At 38.6% G+C, this 26,058-nt stretch overlaps 1 protein-coding gene and 1 long non-coding RNA gene across 3 annotated transcripts in view; one reads left to right on the plus strand and one right to left on the minus strand.

The window, feature by feature from the left end:
- Positions 1-16,614, minus strand: part of pdlim5b (PDZ and LIM domain 5b) — a 52,712-nt gene extending 36,098 nt beyond the window's left edge. Inside the window, exons 1-2 of the mRNA XM_084745536.1 lie at positions 16,462-16,614; positions 9,199-9,304 (exon numbers count right to left, since the gene is read on the minus strand). Coding sequence (XP_084601662.1) covers positions 9,199-9,297 — 99 coding nt within the window. The 5' untranslated portion in view covers positions 9,298-9,304; positions 16,462-16,614. The remainder of the gene's footprint in view (positions 1-9,198; positions 9,305-16,461) is intronic.
- A 37-nt stretch (positions 16,615-16,651) lies between these two features.
- LOC146308381 (uncharacterized) overlaps positions 16,652-26,058 on the plus strand; it is a 115,954-nt gene continuing 106,547 nt past the window's right edge. For both annotated transcript variants that reach the window (XR_014772607.1, XR_014772608.1), the window contains exons 1-3: positions 16,652-16,719; positions 24,940-25,044; positions 25,726-25,769. This is a non-coding gene — a long non-coding RNA (uncharacterized LOC146308381). The remainder of the gene's footprint in view (positions 16,720-24,939; positions 25,045-25,725; positions 25,770-26,058) is intronic.

The following is a 26,058-nucleotide window of genomic DNA, read 5'->3' on the forward strand; positions in this document are numbered from 1 at the left end:
GTGCCATTTTTATTATATCAGTTTTTGGGGTTTTTTTTGAGCTAATGAATTCAATGTGTTCATTGTCAGTGTATTAACTACAGTAGATGGCAGTCAACACATTACCAGTTTGGAGAAGCAGCAGGAGTACAAGTGCAGGAAGCTAAGCAATGTGCCACCTCTAAAAAGCTTACTGTTGCAGGAAGAGTGTGATGGCTTTGGAGAGAATGATATTTACCTTAAATGATGACATTTCCCAACAGAAAAGGCAGTCTGACATTAAGGTAAGAAAGTGAAAATATTTTAAATTTAGTGTACACAAAATAACGAATTTAGTGGCATCTAGTGGTGAGCTTAAAGATTGTTAGCATTTTGCCTCACCCTCCCCTTCCAAGCCATATTCTGTCAATAGATCGCACTAAATCTTAAAGACTACACCTTTAAACTTATATTGGTTATTAAAAAAAACTCAACCAATCAACACATTTTTTAAGTGGATCTTTTTTAGGTGGCTAAATAATGTTTTAATGTTAACCCTAGCTTCTTACATCAGTGCTTTCTCCAAACTGGCGGCCTGCCAACAGCCATCTTCTGAAGGTAATACACTGTCTATAGATAAGTGCCTCAAACAACTCCACTTCTACCCCTTTCATTTTGAAGCTCATCACACAGTATCCTGTTCCCTTGTCAGGAGGCCGGACTGTGGTCCCTGCACGCATTCAACCTGCAAAGCTCATCAAAAAGAAACCGTTTACCCTGCAGAATCTCTGGGATGAATCTGTCAGAGAACAAGACAGAAACCTGCTGGGCTAACTCAAGCAGAGGCCAAGTACGGTTTATTGTTAAGAGGAGTTTTCTCTTTTTATACTTGCACACCTGCAACACCTTGCACGAACTATTCAAGCAGCAAAGAGGAGAAGATACGAGAATTACAGCAGAACACCTTACAGCAGCATGGAGGGGACCTAGTAACAAGTACTCTTTTTTTTTTTCTTCCAAGCCAAACATCGCAATTAAAGCCACTTGAACAGAGGTAGACCCACGGTTGTCATGGTTTGACCCCAGTCTCTTAGTACATCAATCAGGCTGCTGGAAAACACGAGATGCCAAGCAGATCTACATACAAGCTCTTAGTCAAATCGCCATGACAACGCAAACAAAACAACACAAAGCAGTACCAACTCGGCACTGAATACTGAATGCTCTTTAGTCAGGTCAGAAACAAACCCGGGCTGACTAGCACCGCTGAGGCAGATAATATGAAAAGGCCTTTAGCTGTGGAGGGGCTTGAGCCAAGAGCGAGTGCTGGTTTCCACTTCCATCCCATCCATGATTCATTCAACTCTCCTGCTGTATGGCTTAAATTGGGCCTTTCTGGATTCAGCCAAATGGCATAATGATTGTTAAGTTTCACCTACTGTTTGGATGTAAATTGTTCTGGCCATACAGTATATTAATGACTGCACTAACACAAAAAGACTTTCCCTCAAGTTAACCTCCTATTAGCATAATATACAGTTTCTCTGGTTTCCAAAAGCTGCGACATGAAAATACAGGTCCATCAAAAGGTACAACACCATAATTCAAGCCATGTTTCCACTGCAGGAACTTCTCTCGGGGACCAGGAACCTTTGGAGAGCACTTCCAGTGCAGGGCCAGGGTCTAAATTAAATTCCAGGACATTATTTCACTCCTAAACTTTCCAAATATACAGGAACTTTGGGAGTCAGACTAGTAGCAATGGACATTTCTGATTGGTCAAGTATTTACAGCATTTTATTTCAGCTACCATTTTTAAAAATATATTTTTTTTTTGTTCATTGTACTTTCAGCATTGTCATTGACTCAGTGACCTCATTTGCAAAGCAGTAAGGCAAGGCAATGAGCATTTATTTACACAGCACCATTCATACACAATGCAATTCAAAGTCCATAAATAACAATCAACAGTAGCATGACTGGAGTCTCCTTCAGCAGCACTGGACTGAAAAAAACTTATCTTCTTAAAAAGTAGGTCCTGCAACCAAAAACTGCAGGAACTTTGGGTGGAAATGCATCTGTAGAGAGCCACTGGAACACTAACACGTTTTCTTTTTTCACTTTCACTGACTGTAGTTAATGTTAAATGGAGTGCATTTATATTGCACCTCAATCCAGAGAGTTGTGCACATCATTTTACAATGTTTTTATGTCGCTGACTATCACTGGTAATGATGCATTTTATCCAGCTAGCTTTGAAACAGTGATAAGGTAGGCGTAGGTTGTAGTCCAATCTGCAACCATGAAGACAGATCATGTGCAGTGGCTTTCTGTGCCCATAAACATAGTGGACTGCTCCTTTAAATATCTCCCATCAAAGTGTGAGTGATCTAAATCACAATAAAGTGACTTGGTTATTCTTTATAGTTCTGCCATATAGGATTAGGGATATGGAAAGCAGATGCCCTCAATACAACTCTTGACAGACACCAGGGAGATCCTACTGGGATCAAACACATACTGCAGATAACAGTTGTCTACTAAACCCATATGTAACCTGAACACATCCCTAGGACCCTGCACAGATTCACAGAATATTAAATATGCCTTGTGAAGTTGTTAAATACTGGATAAACATAACTGGTTTCTATTAAATTCCAGTTTCTGTGAAAAAAATGCCCAAGAGATTTTAATACAAGAGACAGATAAAGAATTACACGCAAGTTGTTTGGCAGCTACGCAGCACAGATCTCAAGATATCTGTCTCAATGATTTTCTGAAATGCCAGGAGAGTTTTTCGCGGCTTGATTTTGTTTTTTCTGGACCCGAGCTGAACATAAAGTTACAGCTCAATGTCAGATAGAGCAGGCTACATTATTCTTTATCCAGTGAGCTGCACATGATACAAGCTTCTTTCTGTTTTAATTGTAAATCAATGACAAACACACAGACAGATTTCCTCTATTGGAGGGGATATTATTTCTTGCACTTCAGCACTCGCTTTCAGGTGGTGTAGTGAACCCTTTCTTACTATTAGAATTGCCTGAATTTCTGACTTAATTCAGTCAACACCCGTCAGTAAGTGCACCTCCTGAACAGCTGACATTTTAGGTGTTAAATGGTGATGATTTGTATTAAAATGTGGAAGTTAAGTAGCTGAATGTCACTGGAGGTTAACCTCATTGATGCTCTACAGCTTTAACTTGACGGCACTTTTTAAACTTGTGCGTGGAGAGGACATGAAACTGTAGATTATTTGATAGATTTCCAAATGATCAACACAAAAGTTTCTCTTATTTAGTATCATAAACATCTACAATGTAAAAAAAATCACATGGGATTTTAGTTACATTAACATACTAGTTTAATTTAAATTTAATTTAATGTAAAAGGAAACCAAATTTTTTATATTTTTCAGTTTGACTGAAGAATTGTTGGTTCAACTTAAGATCTTAAGCTTACTGAACATGTTTTCTCAAGTACAACTGAACTGATATCAAGTTTATTTGACTAGAAAAGTTTATTTTCTTTGATTCATGGGAAAATTATCTCAGCTTCTTTTCAAATTCAACTTAAAATGTTACAGCAGCCCAGATAATAACTTTAAGTTAAAACAAATAGTTTATTTTTACAGTGCACTTGGCAGATAATTATTATTATTTAGCTTATAATATTTGCCAGCTACCCAGTGTGGGGCTGACCGGCTCTGTTGGATCCTCTTCTCTGAAAAAGAAAGCACAAAGAGTACCAGTTACCCCCTAACGTTGATGTGGGTTGCCCAGACACGCTACATCATCACATTCCTCTTCTTTGAGCGTGAAAGCAGCTTCACCGTATTAACACATAATGGTGGTGCTTGAAGAAGAACTAATCTGTGAGCTCAGAGCCGACTGCAATCACAGAGCTAAAATTAACTTGTATAATGTTTACTCAAAGTATCACATGCCACTGTAACAACAATCAAAAGGACATACAACACAAGAGGGGGAAGTGAGGGGTCAGAAGGAGAAGGGAGAAAAATTTGGCTGTGCTGACCCCCCAGCTGACCTACAGGAACCAAGCAACACTTTTAGGTGCGACAGAGTTACCGTTACTTAGTTCTGAAAAACTCGTCTTGCTTAATATCAATAGACGTTTTCCACTGTTTCCTCAGCAATGCAAAAATAATTTCATTTTGCGTGGGAGTCATTCCCATGTGCAAGTCTGTCAAGAAATGCCTAAAAAGGAGCTGGAAGAACCACAGACGACGAGGATGGAAAGAGTCTGGGGGAACAGGAACACAGACACTCACACACATAATGTACATAAGTGGGTCCTTCCTACATAAATCATCCTGGTCCTGACAGTATTGGGTGGTTTCAATTTTAATCAGCTGCATTGTTAAAGCATTTTTTCCCTAAATCTTTTAACACATAAACACCTGCAATATACAAGACAGTGCAACTAAAGAGAGGTGTTAATTCATCTCTACACTGTGTCAGTGTATCAGACTCTGGTGATATTTTATACATGAAGCCTCTGGACTCTGTTCATCACTCCACCGTAAGATTAATTTCTGGAGATAGTTATAACACCCATCACTGTGACTTGCATGCTAAGGTTGGGTAGCCCTCTCTCTGTGAAAGGCGTGAAAGACACTGGGTTTTATTTATTTATAAAGCTTGTATTGGTCTTTTACCTCCTTACATCAGTTCAATGCTTTCTTTTAGTGTGGGCTCTTACCAAAGTTGATGAAACTAAATAAAAAGCTGCTCCTGCGTCCTTTTAACTGGCTACATGTGTGACTCAATGTGATTTTGGCTGTGAAAATGTAAACACAAGTTCATTTCATTTGATTTCATGGAGACGAAGTGTAGTAAGAATAACTATACAGTTCTTTCTGTTAGAAATAGCGTTTAAGAGAAAAGAGTTGTTAACGACCAGTTAAGGCTTGCTGTGGAGGTGGAATTAGTGTGGAGTTACATACTATGGGTTTGTTAAATTCATACTGGGGCTGGACTCTGTTATTAATGTTATTACACACTGAAACTCCTGTTTTTTTTCTGTGCATAGTAGCACTCGCAGACTATTCGTATTGCTATAAATTTGATGTGGTAGTTGTGGTTCCTTACTGCAGGAAATTTTGTTTCCTTCCTTTGATGAATCAGTGATTCAACTGTGGAGAACAAGCTATTTTTCATATACAGAAATAGCCAGTCTTCTTGCTGATGGTCTCATTTACTTATGTAGGTCATATAGAGGCATCAGTATTAAACTGAGACCATTTTATAACCAGTTAAAAACACTTTGTAAGCTTTAAATAAGTAATTTAACAAAATTTGTATATTTATGTTAAGTTAATGAGTCTCTTGGGTTTTTTTTTTTGTTACAGTGCGTGGTTATTTTTGAGGCCCTAAATTGTGATGCAGGTAGTATTACCTTTGTACATTTGTTTTGTGAGCATTGCTGTTCACAATGTGAGACGCAACTCATATGACTTATGGTATGTGCTCCACCCCATACTTTGATTTAGCGTTATTAGGCCAAAGCCAACTTTTCCTAAAAAGGCATCAGGATTACAGGCTGTGGTTGTCCTGTAAACCAGACCTACATACAGCACTGTGCTGCATGTAATCTCTGGATCAGTTACATATGGTAAGCATATGTAAAGTTATTACATCATTATTCCATGGCAATCACATCCATCAAACCTAAATAAATAAAGCTTTAATGTGATACCAACAGATGCATATTCTTTACTGCGAAGTCAGTCTAGTTAGCATTGTGGGCCTCTAATGAACCTTAAAATAGGCCTGTGGTTGACGCAGTTTTCACTCATCTAATGAAGGAACTGAAGTAATGGGTAAACTGTTGGCAGATGTTTCCACATATGTACCTTTTACTCATTTACTCCTTCCTTCCTAAAAGATTATAGATAGATTTAGGCCTGCAGATTACTGATAGATCAGATCAGATCGAAGGCTTACTGGAACATAAAGAGCACATGTTTTACACTGGTTGTGCCTTATGTGAAATTAGGATTTAGAAGATAAACAGACAAAAGAGCCACTTATTCCTGGCGCCTGGACAATAACAAGAAATCTGAGCTATTCATGGTGCCATTCAGTAGTGGTCATGCGCTGGGATGAAAATATGTCCCAGGAATGACACTAACCAATAATATGATGGAATGACAAGCTGTGAGAGTCATGTTGCCATGCTGGCATGCTCCAGACCACCGATGACTCAACACAGGACTGCTGGTGGACACAGGAGGTATTCACTAACACTTTTATGGTCCATGGAGTAGAAATAATAAAAACCACCATATTACATGCACTTGTGGTTTTAACAGATTCAAAGCTTCTGTCTTGCCTTTTTGACACGTCTCCGAACTCACCTGTCTCATTTTATCTTAAACTCTGTATTTAAAACATGACATGCCTCATCTCTGCAAATATCACAGTGAGGGATCAGGCGCACATCTGCTTTTCATTTGTCCTGTGGGTTTTATACACTGGAGCGCACCATATATGAACTGAAAAATCATTCTTACCTCCAATCCAGATAAATATATATTCAAGTCTATAGGGTAATAATCCAGCGTGAAACTGGGGTCAGTGCATCTTTGTATTTTCAGGCCCTCAGGAATTTGAAATGTAGCTGCTTTCAGCTGTTAAAAATGGAGAAGTAAAATGGTTTACACTGTCTTCTTTGTTTTATCTGTTAAACCATCTTTCTTCTTGATTCGAACACCAAATCCCTGTTAATAATTCTTTAATGTCTGGATAAAAAAAATGTATCCTGCTGTGATGGTCTGCTCTGCAGGTCCCCACGGTCGACATGTGAATATGACAGATATCTGCCCTTCTCCCTCTGGAGAAACTGACTTATGATCATAATCATAAATCAGACAAATTCTAGAGACTCTGGAACCCCCTGCTTCTTACAGAAACTCTGGCTCGCTCGTCCCTGGAAGGCAAGAGTTGATTGCTTCACCTGTTTGTGTTGGTTATTTATTTATTTATTTATTTACTGTCACATTCATGTCTTCTTATATATCTATATACACACATATATATAGTGATTGTTGATATTGAAGGGTGTGTTGGTTGTATTTTATATTTGAAAATTAATTTTGAAAAAATGCATGCAAAGAAATAACAATGGAGGTTTATTTTGAGCAAATGTTGTTTTCCAAATTTGAAAGGGCAAGAGAGAAAAGGGGACATTTTGATGCTGATTTTGTCTTCCTCTTCCTTTCTGAAAAAGCTTTATCTATTTCTATATATTAAGGAGCTCTAATATCCAATCAGGTGACAAGTGTGGAGGTGCTTCATTCATGTATGTTCTGGAGACATGAAGTTAAAACATCTACAGACAGCTACATGCCACTGTGACAACATAATGTCCTGCATTCCATTATTATCATAGTGGCACGGACATAAAAATAGTCTGAGCAGATATGCTGGCCTTCTCACACCATGTCCCATTTCCACTTGAGAAAAGCCACTTCTCCTCCCCATATACACAACTTTCAAAATTCTGTAACCGATCCAGCAGACAACAAATAAACAGAGTCAGTGACCTTGGTCGTGACACTGAGATTACAATTACATAACAGGAAGCAGCAGGAACTGAATAACAGCGCTCATTCTGCAGGAGAAAGGACTACACTGGTAGAGGACAAGTTTTCTACCTTCAATCCTGTTTGACATGAAGCTTTGTTAGTATAATTGAGACATTTCAGATGCCCTCAGGTTGAAAAATACTGCTAACTGACAGACCAACAATAAACTGCACCGCTGACTTCTTTTAATTTGTACAAGCATGAAAATGTTTTGCATTTAAAGCCCTTAAACCATTAACATAAACAGCATGACTCGAAGAAATGAAAGGGCAAACTACAACCATAAAGGGTTCCTCAGCTCGTCCCTATAAGAGAACACTTTATGGTTCCTGGTAGAACCTTTTATAAGGGTTCCAGTTTGGAACCCCTTTCTGAGGGTTCTGCCTAGAACCATCTGTGAAAGGTTTCATCCACAACCCACTATGAGAGGTTCTGAAGGAGAACTCTTTCCACCTTTCCAACAACCCACCCAAGGGTTCCAACACGAAGCATTTTATATTCCAATGGTTTCATCTGGAGGCCACCCAGGGGGTTCTACTGAGAACCCTTTTATATTCTAAGGATTTTATAGCCGGCCTTGTGGGTTCTACTGACAAACCCTCTATATGCAAAGAACCCACCCAGGAGTTTCTGTCAAGATCTATTTTATATTCCAAGGATTTTAACTAGAATTCACATAATAGCTTCAACCAAGAACCCTGTTATATTCCAAGGGTTTCAGAACCCACCCAGGGCTTCTTCTGAGAAACCCTCTACATTCCAGAGAAGAACCCATCTGAGAGTTCTACTGAGAACCCTTTTATATTCCACGTTTTTTTTTTCTAGAGCTAGAGAGAGGGTTTGTCAAGGATTGTTGAAACCCTTCCTTCAAAAAAGGGTTCTTCAGGACCAAATTGTACTGGGTAGAACCACAGCACATCAGGAAGAGCCCTTTTGAAACCCTTATTTCTCACAGGCTGAGGCTGGACCTATCTCACAGACAGGCCGGTACTTCAAACACCCTTTCTCCCAGCTGAGGGCTCAGCAGAACCTGGTCAGTCAGAGTCAAATCCCAGTTTGAGCTCATGTGGCCCAAAGTCCCAAATAGTTATTACAGAACCACTGTGGCTTTCTAGAGTTTCAGGCAGATGGGCCGTTTAAGGACAGGTTGTGATGCTTCCAGTACAGATCCAGGACACGTAGTCTCCTGTGCCTCGCATCAGGACTAATACCAGGGACAAAGGCCAGGACATTTAGCACTATCGCTCATCTGAATGACCAAAATGACAGCAGCCGTTAACAGCTATCGGCTTAATCCTCCAAATATATCCTGAAAGGCATTAGAGAAATTCAAGAGAGTTTTTTTTTGTTTTAAATTGGCGGATGTTGTGGTTACAGTTCAGTTATGTAACATTATTATGACAATAGTCACAGCCTTGACTGGAGACTGAGTGACAGAGGCCACGAACTGTTAGAGAAGGTGTCTAAATCCAGCAGCGAGTGTCACACGGGAGACGAATGGCACACGCACTTTCATCACTGACTAGGCAAATGGCATAGTGAGCATGGGCAGCATTCCTCAGAGGTGACTGTCATGGAGTGAAGGGTACATAAGTGGTGTGTGTATTTGTGTGGGTGTGCGTTCCACTCACCCGTGAGATGGTGAGGGGGAGACAGAAGTCCTTCCCTCCTTGCAGTCTGAAGCCCCAGGGGGCAGGACCAGCCAGGGAGACGCTGTAGCTGCTGCTCATGATTTACCTGGAGACAGACGAACAGATACTTTACACTCAATTGAGCATGAACCCATATTAACAGGGCTCTAATCCGACAGACTCCACAGTGGCAGAACAAACATCACAGACAAAAGAGAGAATAAAAAGAAGAATAAAAGGACAAAAATTAAAGTGAAGTAAACAAACAGCGTAACGCATGCAGCCAACAACTGGCTCTTAGAAAAGATTACTATTTTCGAGGTAGAGCACTGTAAACTGCCAATTATGCTAAACCCAACCAGAAGCCCCGACCCAAACAGAAGCTTTCCTTATGATGAGTCTATGCTCCATAAAAGTATACCATTGTACACTTTGTGCTTTGAAATAAATAAAAATCTTCTGAAACACTTAAGAATATTCATTCAACATCTAACCAGACCTGCTAGGGCCACTGTGTGTCACGGTCTTATGGCTTTTTTTAACTTTATCACAGCAAAGCTATCTAAATTCAAGTACAACAGTCTATTAATAGTTCTATTCTGAAGCTTCTGGCTCTCCGCTGACAGCTTTAGAACAGGTCCCAGATCCTTGGCAATGCTGTTTATACCACGGGGGCAATAGTGAGTCTGTAATATATCATTTACAGTATATCCTCTCATGTGCTAGTGGACAGATACACTGGACTGGCAAATAAAGAAGTAAGGTATAATCTATATTGAGGCGTGTGCTGCAGGATTTATTATGCAACAGGAAGTCAAATACAATGAGAGAGAGTTAAAATCCTTTAATGCACACATCAGAATGGATTATTCCCCTACCACCACTGAACATTTTGGACTTTTTTTTTTTTATCTTGGAAAAACCTTTTAGGAGCATATAAGCATTAAATGGTGTTGATGCACATCCTCCAGCCAATCAGAAATAGATAATCCTTTGTTTACCTTACAAGAATCTCATGTCAGTAACTCTGGACTGGAGCTGTACTTTGGACTTATCACACTTATCACATGTTGGGCATGGCACTACAAATCAAAGTGGAGCTGGCCTCAGCCTTTTTTCAGCGTTCCAATGTTGCGGCGAAGCATCAACTATCATATGTTTTTGCTTTGCCGTTTCCGCTTCCCATCTTCCCACAATTCCTTTGCTTTGTAAACAAAGGACTTGCTATTAGACAGTTCAAAGTTTTATTTAACCCTGCCCTTTTATCATGTTGCAACATCAGCAACGGCAACAAAAAAGCAGCTTGACAATCAACGTTTGCTGACTCTACACACAAACAAACTAGAAACACACACAACATTGACGACTCAGCAACAATGTAGCTGTTCATGTTTGGCTGTTTTTATCTATGTCACTGGCAGTGTGATAATAAAGTTAGACTACATACAGACGAGTTTTGCTTTAGCTTGTTTGTAACAATTTGCAACAGTGAGCACAATGAGGAGAAGGAGAGGTGCAACTTTCTTTATATAGACATGGTTCAGGTTTAAAAAGTCAGATGAGTAGAAAATGATAACCTTATACTTGCACACAAACACTTGAGAAAAAGGTTTAATATTAATTTCTAATTATTATTCCAGTTTTGCACAATAAATGTCTGTAAAATACCTCTGTAATGTGTATTAAATACGTCCTAGCGATACAGCTAAGAGTGCAGTTGGCATACCAGTGCTTTAACTCTTAAGGAGGAATTTATATTGAAATTTTAAGAAAAACTGTGATACTGTGATATATACCATTACCATCCATGCTTTAAAATGTACACTGACATAAATTTTACCACCATACTGCCCAATCCTACAGGGGATTAAACCAACAAACCAGAGGCAAGTGAAGCATTTTGAAAATGAGGCATTGGGAGAAAAAGGCATTTTTCCAAACAGACTGGGAAGCTTTTTGGTATTCCACTTCCCAGTGAGGCATGATCTTATGAACAGCAATTTGCCTGTTTCATGTTTAGCACTCATTCCTGGGGTTTAGAAATGGTGATTAAGAGATGTTGAAATGTTGATAGAATATCTCACATGCACGCACACCTTTTAATCCCTAGTATGGAACAGACTGACTGAGCAATGGCCTTTCCTTAGGCCACTGTGATGCTGCTGGGCTGCGTATTAGGGACACGGTGACGGCCAGACACATGGTGGGTGGTTGGAAACTTGACAGTTCAAGGTTTCATTGGAGGGCGGGTTAAGCCTTCCATTTCCGTAACGTTCAAACATCGCAATGGCTAAATGTACCATCGCCCACATTACCTCATGGATGGATACAAATACTGTATTCTGACTGTACATACTTTCATTCAAATTATATGAACAGTTCCAAAAGTGAGACACAGCAAAGGCTATTTGGTGAAGTAAAATATTTCATGCACTATTGAGTTTCACTGGTTTAAGCCCTGCCTGTCATGCATTCCTTTTCCCCTTGAAAAATTGAAGCTGCAAGCTATTTATTGGAAGCGGGACTGAGGTTAAGTGCAGTCACATGTTAAAATTTAGTGCATTATTAAATTTATTAGGCTGGTGATTGAGGAAATATGTACAGCATATTTGCAGAATACACTTTACTTTCCGGTCTGGTATGAGTATTAAACTAACAGGCTGTAGTGGATCTGTGTGTATGCAGGTTCACAGAAAAACCTCAGATCATGTGGAAATGTGTCACCTCTGCCCCGCCTAACAGGAAGGGTGAATGTTGACATGAAAACATGACATCAAAGGCTAGCCCACAAGCATTAAATGTCACGTATAGTACATTGCAATTACATGGAAAAGGGGGAAATGCAAAGGCAAGTCTAACTTTGAAAACAGTTGGCTGCATTGTTCACTGCTTATCAGAAGAGAACAACTGAGAACCAAAGAAAGCTAAGACTCATACTGATGTAATGAACTAAAGGTCTGGCGTTTCTGTTGGACAAATTGGAGAAGCTGAGGGTGAATACAGAGTTTTCATTTGGTACTGAAATTTTAAGTTTTAAACCATCATGCTAATGAGACATATATGAATACTAGCCATTTTAATTTTGGCTTTGCTGAGGAGGATTTCACTTCGATCCATGGATGGAATAACGTGTGAATGTGACTTGTTTAAACTAATCAATTAAAGGGATAGTTCAGATATTCTGATGTGAGGTTGTATATTACCCAGAGTAGATGCAAACAGCAGAGTACCAGCAAACAGGCCGAGCAATGAGCTGCTGTGGACAGGGTTGGCAACAAAAGGTATTTTAGCCACTCAAAAAAGGTTCACCTAAAAAAAAAAATCAATATCAGTTTAAGTGTATGTGTACCTACTCTGATGAGAAACCAACACTATATAAGTCGATTATCACTCTCTCCAAACCCACCAAATTCCACAGGGGAAATCAATAATTTAACCTCACAGACCACCAGAGTTGCTGGTCTACCACTTGTTGCTGACCCTGTCCACAGAAGTTAATTGATTAGCTTCCGTGCTGGTGCTTCACTCTGCTTCTCCAAACTGGACTACTGTAGGTAAGACACTACACACGACTATCGATGAGTACCTCATACATCCCCATATTAAATAATCCAAACTATCCCTTTAAAATGTTTCACTGCAGAAAAAATAAACAAATATTGTGTGCTGGCCAGTGCAGGGAAAACATATTTTTCTGACACGTATTTCATGAATAATAATGCCTTGTCATCTCACAGACATGTCATTTTGAGGTTGTAAGTCATGCCGCCAACACAAATTCCCTCAGGGACGCAGCACCACCTGCTGCAGCCCGTCACCTGGTCAGATGCACGAGACACACACATCCAATCAGAGAGTTGGCCTATGCACGCTGTCTCACCCTCACACCCGGAGGGCAACAGGCTCTTTACAGAAGCCAGTTAGAGCGGCCACAAAAGGGTGCGGTAGGGAGGCGGGGAGAAGAAATAAAATCACGTGTGAAAGTGACAGGGAGGAGGTGGTGAACACCTGGAAAGCACGGAGGAGCACATAGCTCTACTATTTATACAACATACTTTCACAATCAAACTAACATACCTAAACACAAATACACACACGCACACAACCAGAACATGCAAGTCTATAATAAGACAGCAACCAACTGAAGACAGGTGTCTCCCTCTTCAAGGTGACTTAGCATTGAGGTGAGCCAAGAGGTTTGTTTTCAGGGAAAATTACAAGGCCTAAACCAGGATATTCCTATACATCAAAACTGAAAAGAATCAACCAATTCCATTTAAACTCATCAAACTGCATCATTATTTGAGAAACATCCATGTAAGAATAACTCTAACTCATTCTTTACTGTAACCTATTGAAGCTAAAATCACCGACACTACTTTAAAACAAAATCATGACAGCAGCCAACATCTTAACCTCAACATAAATAACTTAATGACACCTTTTACACTGTTGCAAGCTTTGTTTGACATTTCATGTGCCATCGGATAGCCTTTTCTGACGGGAAACGGCCATTATGTAAGCCAAATATTGCTCTTTCCAAAATAGCCAAGCTCCATATGTGAAATCAGTCATTTTACCTCTTAGAACACAGGAACTGCTGGTCTACCACTGCCTCAATCTCTTAGTTTGTCTGTGTTATTGTGTGACTTCTGTGAATCCAAGCTATCTTTTTCAGTCACACAATAACACAAACAAATAAACAAATCAAGACAAGGATAAGGACAAGACAAGGACCACCATACACTGATATTCAATACGTGCCTCATACAATCCCACTTCAAATAATCCGAACTGCCCCTTTAATTGCCTGGGGTGACACAAGACACACAAAGATCTCTGGGCCAAAAGTCATGGCTTGAGGAGCAACCCTTGAGGAAAACACAGCACTGAATATCTGTTACGACTATGTCATTTGTTCACACTGAATTCTTTCAGGATTAGATTTCAAAGCCAACTGGGACATTTCTGTGAGGATACATAAAAAAAGTTTATGCTGAAACTCAGATCACAAGTCACACTAGACCCACATGTCAGGCATTTCTTTTCCTAATATGGTGAGAACAAACATTAGGCACATCTCATGTCCCTGCTTGTTTTGCAATCTCTAATGATATCATGCATAGACATGAGCAGACACACCTTTTAGAGTTCCCACACACAGAAAAGAACTGGTGAGCTCTGCACAAGCATTTCATCAGCAGCAGCCACATCAACCCTTCTCTGAGCTAGTTTGAGCATATTTCTGCTTGTTTTCCACCTTATCGTCCAAGTTCCGGTCATAATGGCACTTTATTGTAATAAATATGTCAACACTTTTGCACCAAAAACAAGATTAAACACAGTTCTTTCAGCACAGCACAACTGGGACCCACTGACCAAGTTATCTAAAATCTCAAACATACTTTTTGTAGTAGATGTTATTTTAACTTGCTCAATCCAATTAATAGGCAGACTACCCAAATAGTCTGAGAGTGAAATTCAATGTTATTGAATTTGCAATAAATGGGATGTGCAAACTGGAAACATACAGGGTTTTTGGGGGATATTTGGGTTAAAATTAAGGGTAACTTCCTAGTCGTGGTTGAAAAACATTCTTTGAAAATTAAAACTCTCCTCACAGCTGAAAAGCTTCTTAATTAGGACTCAAACAGGGTTCAACAGAGTTGTATTTAAGTGCCATTCAACCCTGACCTCCATGACCTCCCTCTCTGCTGCATGTGTCAAACTACAGCTGTGTCGAGTCATGTTCCCTTCAAGTAATCTTTAGGTATTGTAAAGAAAATCTCTTTGTTCCCAAGTGTATGATTTGCCTGTTCAGAGTTTCAGACGTCATCCTCATTTCACAACACTTCATGAGACAATGTTGTGCGGTGACATCATTGCAGGATGTATTGACTCTCAGAGTGAGAGTATGTCTTTACAATCTAGGTCTGCATTATAAGTCACTAGTGTGCATTCAATTTGTCAAAACAAATTTTTTTATCATGAATACATAAAAAAAAGTTACATTTTGTTAGATTACACCAGTCTGACAGTCAAATGTATCACTCAGTGTCCTTAACTTGACATTTGTCAGCAGGACAACTTGTTCCAACCTGACTTTATGGAACACTTTTTGTTCACAGGCTGATGACATATGTTTAGTCTAAAGCAACAGTTAACCTCAGTGCTCTTCAAACATGTCACACATTCTTACATTAAATATATCTACAACAAAATTTCCACATTTCATTAATTTAAGTACTTTACCTGAGTGTGTGGTAAGTCTACGAGGTGGGTGGCTGCATGACATCTTCAATGCAGCAGTTAAATGGCATTGTACATTAATACAATATCAATAATTAGTGTAACATGAATTCATAAACAAGTTTTAATTAATTATCAATACATATTATTGTAGTTAATGTTTATAATAATATAATGAATTCAGAGAAAATGTCTCTAAAATAAAATACTGTAAATTCTCAAATAGTGCAAACATTAGGGAAAATCAAATATCATGATATTTTCAGACAAATACCTTCAAATTGATATTGAAAGGGTGATATTTGATAAATAATCAGCAGTAATATGGATATAATAACTAAATGGGAAAAGGCAAATAATAGAACAGCTAGAACAGTTTGGTAAGTTCATAAAAGTACACGACCTTACTGGAATGCGGCCTTTGAAATCAGGAAAAGACAACACTTATCCCTTATCACGATATAATTATATCCAAAAATCTAAGATGTTTTCTACTCTCATATCACAATATCACTATGATGTGGATACACTGGTCCAGAGCATCAAATATGATGTAACTTCTGCGGGTGATACTTTAACTACCATAAAGATTTTCTGTTGCTCTCAGGGGACAAAAGTTGGTAACTGTTCAGCTCGTCCTCACTTGTGTGTTTACTTTGGAGAAAACACAGAAGTTCTCACGGAAACGCAACTTTAATGTGGTTGCCTCAGTGGGTGTGACACAAAGCATATGTCTGACATTATTACTGCACTTTTCTGATGAATTTTATTGCCCACTTGTTACTGCTTAAACACCAGGGCAGTAAAATAAACGTGTAACCCTGCTAGGAGGAGTAAACAAATCCTATATTCTTTGAAAAGTAATAAAGTCGCTGCATATTTCGATGCGCTTAATGTTCTTTTAATTGTAAGTTTGTGACAGGAACATGAAGTAAACTGATAACACGAGCAGCGACTCTCCCGGTCTCATTCTGTGAGAGATTTAGTCAGATGTAGTGTACAGACAGGACTCACCTTGCCTCGTGAAGCCGCCGGGTCTGCTGTTCAGTTCAGGGAGAAGCGTGACTTTAGTCCGTCTGTTCTCAGCTTCTGAGTCAACTGTGGACTGAGCGGAACTGAAACTTCCGCATATAAGCTAAACCCCTCTGGCTGCCGGTAGGAGGGTTCACACACCCACTGCATGTGTGTGTGTGAGGTTTTTGACTGGAGCCAGCAGCAGCAGCAGCAGCAGGCATGGACTTGCACACACACACTCACGGAGGGGCAGAACAGGTGAGTTGTAGTAGAGCTAACACCCAAAGCTAACTGCAACATTAGCAGTTTTAGGGCTAACGTTAAGCTCAAAGTTCAAGCTAAACGTTAGCTCTCCTGGGGCAAATGATAAAACCTGGCCACACTGTGCAAAAAGGACCAAATCACTACTTATCTGACAGTTGGCAAACCCTCTCAGGAGTCGTTCACTAATGTGATTTTGCGACAGTTGAGTAGTCTAACGAGCCCCAGCATGTAGATTTCACACTTCTGCATTGGTGATTAGCTTGAATCTGAGCCACCAGGCTAGCTAGGTAAAGCTAACCTGAAGTGTTTTTCTAACTGTTATAGCAAACACTGAGAAACAAAAACTCAGCGTTCAACAAACTGTCAACAACCAATTAAAGCTTTTACGATGTTTTCTTTAAAAAACAAACAAACATCCAGCTGGAACACAATAAATTTCCTCTGCTCATACTGTATAAATATTCAGATTTTTGACACAGATGACAGCCGGAATTAAGATGTTCTATCTTGGTTTGTATGAGAAATATAAGCCTCCCTTATTATATGTGAACCAATGTTGCACATAGAACAAAATAAACAACAATAAATAAAAGATTTACAAGAATAAGTTGCATAAATAAAATGTTAAAAATCCAAAAAGTCAATAGAGCAAAATAAAAGTAACCATGGGGGTAAAAATGATGAAAAAAAAAAACAATGATTAAAACTTATAAACTAAGGCCATAACATCACTCCAAAATAAAAGCTTGAATAAAAAAACAAGTCTTTAATTTTCTTTCGAAAATACAGAGAGAACTTGCCATTCTAATGTCAACATTGAACAAATTAAACCAGGAAACATTTCACTAATTCTGATACATTAATGTTTTTTGTTTTTTGCTTGGCTCAAGTTGAAAAACAAAAAACGTACGCACTGGACCGGGTCCCATTCTGGGGCAAACAAATAATGTTATCAGATTGGATATTGGATTTTAGGCTGTATTGGATTCGTTTACACAGTACAGTTAGCGTTGATTGTCTGAACCTAAAACCCTCTTCATTCTTGGTGTCTCTTATGTAAGAGATTAGTGTACCTCAATCACTATGTAGCTATGTAAGCTCTTAAATAGGCCCTTTTCACAAATCACAGCCTCTCTGTAACCCCTCAAAGTCACATGTTTGTTCCACCTGTTCACTGAAACCTTACTGCATGATTAGTTCAGAGGTCTCTCTTTAAGGTCTCTATATTTGATATAAAAAAGATCTCATGAAATGCTTAATGTTACTGTGATATCTTTCTCATGAATTGGATTTAGCTTGTTAGCAACAAGGAGTTAAAATGGTTGTATTGCTATTTTTGAGTCAAAGAAAGCTCTGTCATTTAAGTCAGGAAGTGAATTGTCAGTGGTTAAAAAGAATATATGAAAATTCTGAAAGAAATATTTAAACACGTGATGGGGCATCAGCCTTCCTTGTTGCCTCACTGAACAGTGATGTCATTCTTTCCACTAGATGCCTCCTGTACACAGGACAGACAAGTCACATGGACAACAGTTATTCGTGGAGCGTTCTGTGTGTAAAAACAAACATGAATATAGGTGGTACAATCATGGCTGCCAGGTCTGTGTGACAAAACCAGTCTGACAGCCAATAAAATTGGTGCCGACAGGCAGAGAGCATAGGCATGTCATATTTGTGTGTTTGTGTGTGCATGCACGTGATGTCAGCCAGGTCCATGTGGGCTGAGTCAGTTTGGTAGGATTTGGGTATAAATACATGATTTCATGTAAAATATGGATGTGTGTCCTCCCACTGCACTTAAAAAGTAGCCCAATTCCACAGGAAAAACACACTTTAACCCCGGGTACAATATGTGAAATGCATTACATACATTAGATACATTACAATACACTGTAGGTCAGTTTCTAGTTAGAATTATGGTTATTTTTGTTTTTCTAACTTAATATCTTAATATCCAGTCTATCACTGTGTTGAAGTTATTTATTCTTTGACACACTGCAGAGGGTGTAGTATGCTGTAAAGCTTATGATAAGGTGCATCATTATTTATTCATTCGGTTATTTTCCATTATATAGTTACTGTGATATGGCAGTGAAGCAGGTTTTAAAGTTTAACTAGATTCTAGTGGCATGGTGTTGGTATGCTCTCTAGTGGTCAGTAAAGAAAGTGCATTCTTCAAGCTTCTACACACACTGTGCGTTCAACACTACTGCACAATTCATGGCCTGGGGGTAGGGAGTGTAGTGTTAATCCTTCCTTCCTTCACAAGTAGGCAGATTCATACCTAAAAAATTTGTAACTCACTTATGTTGTTGTCACCTAGCCTGAGGATGAGGATTTCGTAAAGCCAAGTGAAGAAAATGAAGACGAAAACTGTTACTTAGAAGTATGAGCTCTGACCATGAAAACAAAAAAACAATGTTGATAGTCACTGACAATACAGTTTACCAGTGTTTACTTCATTCCTGGCTTCACGCTGCTTATTTACTGAGCTCTGAAGTTTTTCCTGTAACTTCACTGAGCTTTGGTCACCAAATCACGGCTTTCCAAAGAATAAGCAGCAATATATGACTCACAATGCAGTCTTCTTCTCATCACTTGTCTTATTTGCTGTATCCGTTTTCATGTTCCATGTTGTTATATTTATCTTTTAAAACTCAAAAAATTGTCCCCATCGTATTGAAAATGGCATTGAATATAGATATTTTTTGAATTACTGTATCAAACTTAGAAATTCCAGTATCGTGACAACACTATTTCCAACAGTACCACCATCAGACCAATATTTTAAGATGTACACAAAAATGTTGAACACTAATTGGCAGATCGATGTTAAAATTATTGAGCACATTTATGCTACCTAGAGGATACAGATTACTCATTTAATCAAGTCAGTCAGCAGGTATTTTAAGAAATTATTAATCATTTTAGTCCCTTTAAAACAAAAAATTGTTTTAAAGCAAAACATGTGTTTACTCACCTTGGGTAACAGGTATTTTTTTCACAATTTTCTGACATTTCATAGACAAAACAGTTGTTGATTTATAGAGGAAATAATCTGCAAATCAATCCCTAATAGAAATAACAGTTGCAGTCCCATTTCTTATGTTCAAATACTTACATATTTTCTGGTCTGGTCGGCTACTGAAAGTAAAGCAGAGCAGGGTAGGCAGGAAATTAAGAGGTTTGGCAGCAGTAAGGGAACATCTTTATGAATTTCTGTCTGTCTGTTAGACGATATGTCTGGACATTTTTCATGTACACAAAGTTAAAATAGTTTGCAGACCTATTTGGTAGAGAACAGTCTCTTAATCCCTCAGTTAGGAAAGAAATATGTTTACTAAGGACCCAGCAGTCCAACCAGTCTTTTGTTAGACATTTTAATTCCAGTGCTGTTTCACAAAATTTAAGTGGAAAAGGAATTGCTACTAATTTATTACTTTATATGAATGAGTATTACTTTGTATAATGATTCTTTAAATAAATTACAACACTGTCTATTTCAGCTCTCTTATATGTAGTGCATCCTTTTATTTTTGCACCATGATATATTATGGAGTAAACATCGGCCTACATTGATTTATTTTATGTGCTAAAAGGTGTAGTCCATCCCACAGCTTACCATGAACTGTTGTTTGCATTCGGCTGCACAGGTCTGCTGGGCTTTCTTTGAGCTACATATGTGCCATGTCAATATATGGTTATAAACTGCTGGCAACCCCAGCATCAAAATCCCTCTGTGCAATGCTATTGAACCACTGAAGTGTACCGGTTCTTTATGTAAGGCTGTAGCACATACCTTTAGATCATCTTTACATAACTGGATAAGCAAACCGCTCAGGAAATCCTGGAATTAAAGTTCAAAGACCATTCAAAAGGGGGATTTATGTGTTTGAATTTGAAGGAAGAACACACTTTAGGTGTCACTCCAGAAAAATGGCTTCAACTTTTGAGCCAACTGTACCATGTGATCACATGACCATATAAGTAACAACGGAAAAAGATGTATAACTTAGTGCAGCAACCCCCCTGCTGACGTTGTGTATAACAACAGATCCATATTATGACATCCTGGTAGCTCAGAAGGTCAGAGTGCATGCATTGTGTGTCCTGGTTTTAAATCCAGCGTGGGACATCTGTTATAGATGTCATCCCCTTCTCTTTCCCACCACTCTTTATCTCTGTTTACTCTAGCTGTTCTAATGTGCACTGGCATGCTGACAAACAATGAGAGAATGAATGTGATTTGGAAGATTTAAAAAAAAAAAGAATTAGAGTAAAAAATATCCTCCTCCATTGCTTTTTGACTGCACTGTACAGCCAATAACATGCTTAATTTATTTTCTCTGCTGGCTCACATGTATGACAATAGAAAGCCATGTTGATAATACAGGTGCTATAATACATCTATAAAACATTATGCATGATTCGATTGTTTATAATAATGTATAACACCTTATATCAAAGTTTAGTAAATGTAAGTTGTTGCCAATTGTGTATTAAAGAAACTGATTTCACAGTTACAGCATGTTATAAAGGCACATTTCTCTAAAGTGGCCAGATAGAATTATTGTTTTTTATGCTTCTGATTAAACTGAAAGAGAGTACATAGACTTTAATTTTTCATGATATGGTAAGATTATAACTAATCCTGAGTATCATTTGCAAGCTCTAAGAAAATTGTACGAAAAAATGTGTTGAGAATGAAATGAAAAGTTTATTTCCAGCAACAAATAAACACATAGTTAGCCATTCAAATTTAAAAAGAATGTAACAGTAGCACCAAGGAGAACAAATACTGAATATTCAAAGCAGGAAAAGGTGCAAAATTTCAGTGAATGCTGCCGTGCCAATACTGTTCCTGAGAACATGCAGCATTACTCTTGTGTATATAATTATAATTCATAGTTATGATTATTGAATGATAATAACAGGTGATTGTATGTGATACAACCCCAATTCCCAAAAAGTTAGGATGTTGCATAAAACGTAAATAAAAACAATGATTTGCAAATCATTTTTGACATGTATTTAGTCAAATATATTTTAATGATAAATAATTAGACATTTAATGTTCAAACTGATTAACTTAATTGTTCTTTGTGAATATACAGTTGGGACAAGGGCAACCAAATACTGGGAAAGTTGTGGAATGCTCAAAAACACCTAACAGGCGACAGTATCATGGTTTGGTATTAAAGGGGGTTCCTCGCAAGGCTCAGTCATCACAAATAGTCCAACAGTTTAAGAATATTTCTGACCACAGATCTGCAAGGAATTTAGGGATTTTACATCTACAATCCATAATACCATTAAAAGATTCAGAAAATCTATAAAAATGTCTCTTGAACGCCTGTGACCTTTGACCCTGTATAAAGGATACTACATGGGCTTGGGAAAACAATGTCAGTAAATACAGTTTGTCACTGCATCTACAAATACAAGTTAAGACTCTACCATGCAAAGCAAAAGCCAACACTGCAGACTCCTCTGGGACCTGAGCTCATCTGGGATCGACTGACACAAAATGGAAAAGTGCGCTTTAGTCTGATGAATCCACATTTCAGATGGTTTTTAGAAATCATGGACATTGTGACTACCGGGCTAAAGATAAAAAAGGAGCATCCAGATTACTAGTACTAACTTCAACAGCCATTATCTGTCACCGTATGGGGGCGTGTCAGTGCACATTGTGGTATCATGGGTAACTGTCACATCTGTGAAGGCCCTATCAATGCTGAAAGGTACATAATATGCTGCCATAAAGACAATGTCTTATTCAGAGACGTCCCTGCATATTTCAGCAAGACAACGACAAGACACATTCTGCAGATGTGACAACAGAGTGGTTTCACAGTTAAAGAATTCGGGTAATAGACCGACCTGCTTGCCGTCCAGACCTGTCTCCAATTGCAAATTTGTAGCGTATTATGAAGTGCAGAATAGACCGATAGAGGCCCTGGATTGTTGAGCACCTGAAGCCATATATCAAGCAAGAATGACCAAGAATTTCACATTCAGAACTTCAACAATTAGTGTTCTCAGTTCCCACAATCTTACTGGGTGTTGTTAAAAGAAAAGGTGATGTATCACAGCGGTAAAAATGTCCCCATCCCAGCTTTTTTAGAATGCGTTGCAGGCATCAAATTCATAATGAGTGTGTATTTACAAAAACACTAAGGTTAATCAGTTTGAACCTTTGTTCATTTCTTTCTGTTGTATTCAGATGAATATAGTTTTTGCAAATCATTGCATTCTGTTTTTATTTAGTTTCCACTTTTTGGAATTGTAGTTGTACATCAAAGTGTCAAATGTCTTTATGACTTTCCAAAGTAGCTGCAGTGTTGTAATGTATACTAAAATGCCTGAACAGATGATATAGCACATAATGTCAGCAACCTGTAAAACATGACACTTAAACAATGTCTTTCATACATAATGATCATGCTAATAGTACATTAAAGACATGGCATTCACATGAAACAGTAACCGAATCTTGGCCATTTGAAGAAGCAAGGCTGGTAGCTAGCCTTAAGTTCCTTTCACACTGCCGCATGGTAATCAGTCTGACAATGGCCTACCTGCAAGAGCGTTCCCCCACATAACACAGCATTTTTAAAAGTGGTTGCTACAGTCAAAGCCTGCAATGAAAGGCAGGTGGTTTGGTGGATGTCACAGCGTTGGTAATATCCACCCAGTAGTCCACAAAACATGTACTACTTTGGTGGAATTGTCCCAAGCCCAGTTTTTCTTTTGGTTGTCTTTGTTTGTTTTTGCACATGGTTAGTACCATGTTGCACAGCTCCAGGTATTCACATCCCTGCATTATCAGCTCATCGATGATTGCTTCTCTCTAACCCGCGCTGTGTGCTTTTTCCATGATGCTCAGTCCCTTCTATTTGATTGGCCAAAGCCAGGCAGCGCTGCAGAAGTTCAACACGGTGAACTTTGAATCTGTACACCGCAACCACTTCTTCCTTCCCCTCTTCCGCCTTCCCCTTATTGAAATGACAGGAAGCTTAACCACATTTACCGCACAACAGTGTGAAAAGGCCTTTTAGATACAAAGTAAACAAATGCATGAAATTGGCGTCCTCACAAAAACACAAGAAACATTTAAAAAAAAAAGACAATCTTTGGTCTTTACAACAAGGTGATCAGAAATATGGTTGGTCTTTAATTAATTGTTCTTATTTTTAACTCTTTTTTTTTTCCTTTTAAGATTCCATTTGTAAGCCTCTGTTTGTGTGACGGTGCTGATAATACTGAGGACTTGCCTTTAACAAAAACAACGTTAGCATTACTTTGTATGCTTTGTGTGTGTCAGGGTTATTAGTGAAAACAGCCGTGTATATGATTGCACAAAAACTTATAAATAAATGTAGAAACGTATTTGATTGCACTGCTTGACGAAACAGTTGAAATAAACATTTTAGCAGCTGCTTAAAAAGATTATCTCAACATTCTTGGGCGTAAAAAAAAAATAAGTTTGCTCTTCTGTGTCACAGTAACAGATACCCATATGCATACATAAACATATTAACATTTAGCTTCCTGGTGTTGGGGAGATAAATCTTTGCACAGACTCAGATAGTAGGGCAGAACAGTCTAAAGGCTGTAAATTGAGGCAGAGTTCTGTCTGTCTGTTCTGTGTGCTTTGATGTTCCTCACAATAGCCATGGTCAAGAAGGCCATTTGTTGAGGTTGTTCCAATGATTGCTTGGGAGTGCACACATACAATATTATCCAGAGAGTCTGGTTTGATGAGGACCTGTGATTCCTTCTCATCTATCTCCTTCTGCACTTGGTTTTCCTCTCTCTGTTCAAGCTCACCATCTTTCACTTGCTTATCCTCCTGTTTCTTCTCTTTGTTCCAGCTTTCAGGACTCTCCTCCCTTTTCCTCCCCCAGGCTGAGAGGGTGTTCGAAGATTCAGGTGATAGTTTATGGTCACATCTGTTCAACGAGCCTCGCCTTGGGATGGGAGTCTAGAACAGAATTTAAATAAAATACACAAGTAATGGACGTGACATGTAGGCCTTTTTCTGAATACATGGTGGCAAAAACATGCCTCAAAAGCCTTTGACTTCTGAATTATTTGGATCTAAAAATCAACAAATATAATGATGAGAACCTACCTTACCTCTTCTTGGCTTTGGCTTCCCTTTTCCTTGGTCTGCTTTGCCAGTGAATTGTTGTACTCTTTGTCCCTCAGGGCTCCAAGGGAATAGCTGGACCTCAGACAATGGCCGATAGGGTCCAGCTCCACATCGCTGCACAGCTGCTACAAGGGATATACATATTACATATGCAAACCAAGGTAAGAATTTACTAATGTTACTCTGTATGATAACTTATATTTGTCTTGTGATGGTGGTGCTACTAAAAAACATAAGCATGATTGATTAACAGATGATTCTACAGTTTTACACAGTTAGTTCCATTAGTTGATTAGACAAGAGGCATTCCAAGAGTGCTGATTGTATTATTAAATTTTACAGGTGTTCTAATAACTGTTAGAATGACTAACAAGTAGAGCAGGAATAAAAGGAGGTGCCTTGTACAGTAATGATTCTGGGCTTATTACTTTTTAATCTGACACAGTACACAGAGTAGGAAACATAAGCAGCAGTTTAAACAGCTTTTGACCTATTAATCAGGGAAAATACCGCCCTTTTTAAGTGGTCTCAGTCTGGTTGTATGGTCCACACTGGGGTGAGTTTCAAAAATTTTAACATGGACATTCAGTCTATTAAGAAGACCGAGCTGAATAGAGTCTTGATACAAGTTTATGGATCCATCTGAGCAATTAAGAGAGCTCTAATGCCCTAATTTGTAGACCCACACAAAGTAGCTAGCAATCTAACGTCAGCGTGCGTTATGTCCGGCAATCGGCTTGCTAGGTTGTGCCTACAACCGAATCACAGACGTGCTGATATTCAGAGCAACAGCACTCTTGTGTGATATTCCTTGGTTAACATTTCTTTAATCATTTCCAAAGGTACAGATCCATCTGACAAACGCAGCAGGAAATATCCATTCAAGGTAAGGAGAATAATACTTATTCCACATTTAAACCTCTGCTTTTGCTGAACAGTTCTACTTGTGAGGGTGCTGTATGTAATGGCCTCTAAAATGTGGCAGCAAGACTGACAACATGGATTCACACAGTTCCTTTAAAAGTAATATATACTCTACATTGCACAATTCAAAGATTTCTAGAAACTTTTACCAACCAAAGGGCAACTCTGTCACTTTATCCAAGTGGGGTTCAAGACTAACACAGAAAACTACTTAAATGGACACGACACTTCCTCAAAACCTAGTGAAAAAG

The sequence above is a fragment of the Lutjanus erythropterus genome, chromosome 20 (assembly GCF_056507025.1).
Source record: "Lutjanus erythropterus isolate fLutEry1 chromosome 20, fLutEry1.hap2, whole genome shotgun sequence".
Taxonomy (NCBI): Eukaryota; Metazoa; Chordata; class Actinopteri; order Lutjaniformes; family Lutjanidae; genus Lutjanus; species Lutjanus erythropterus.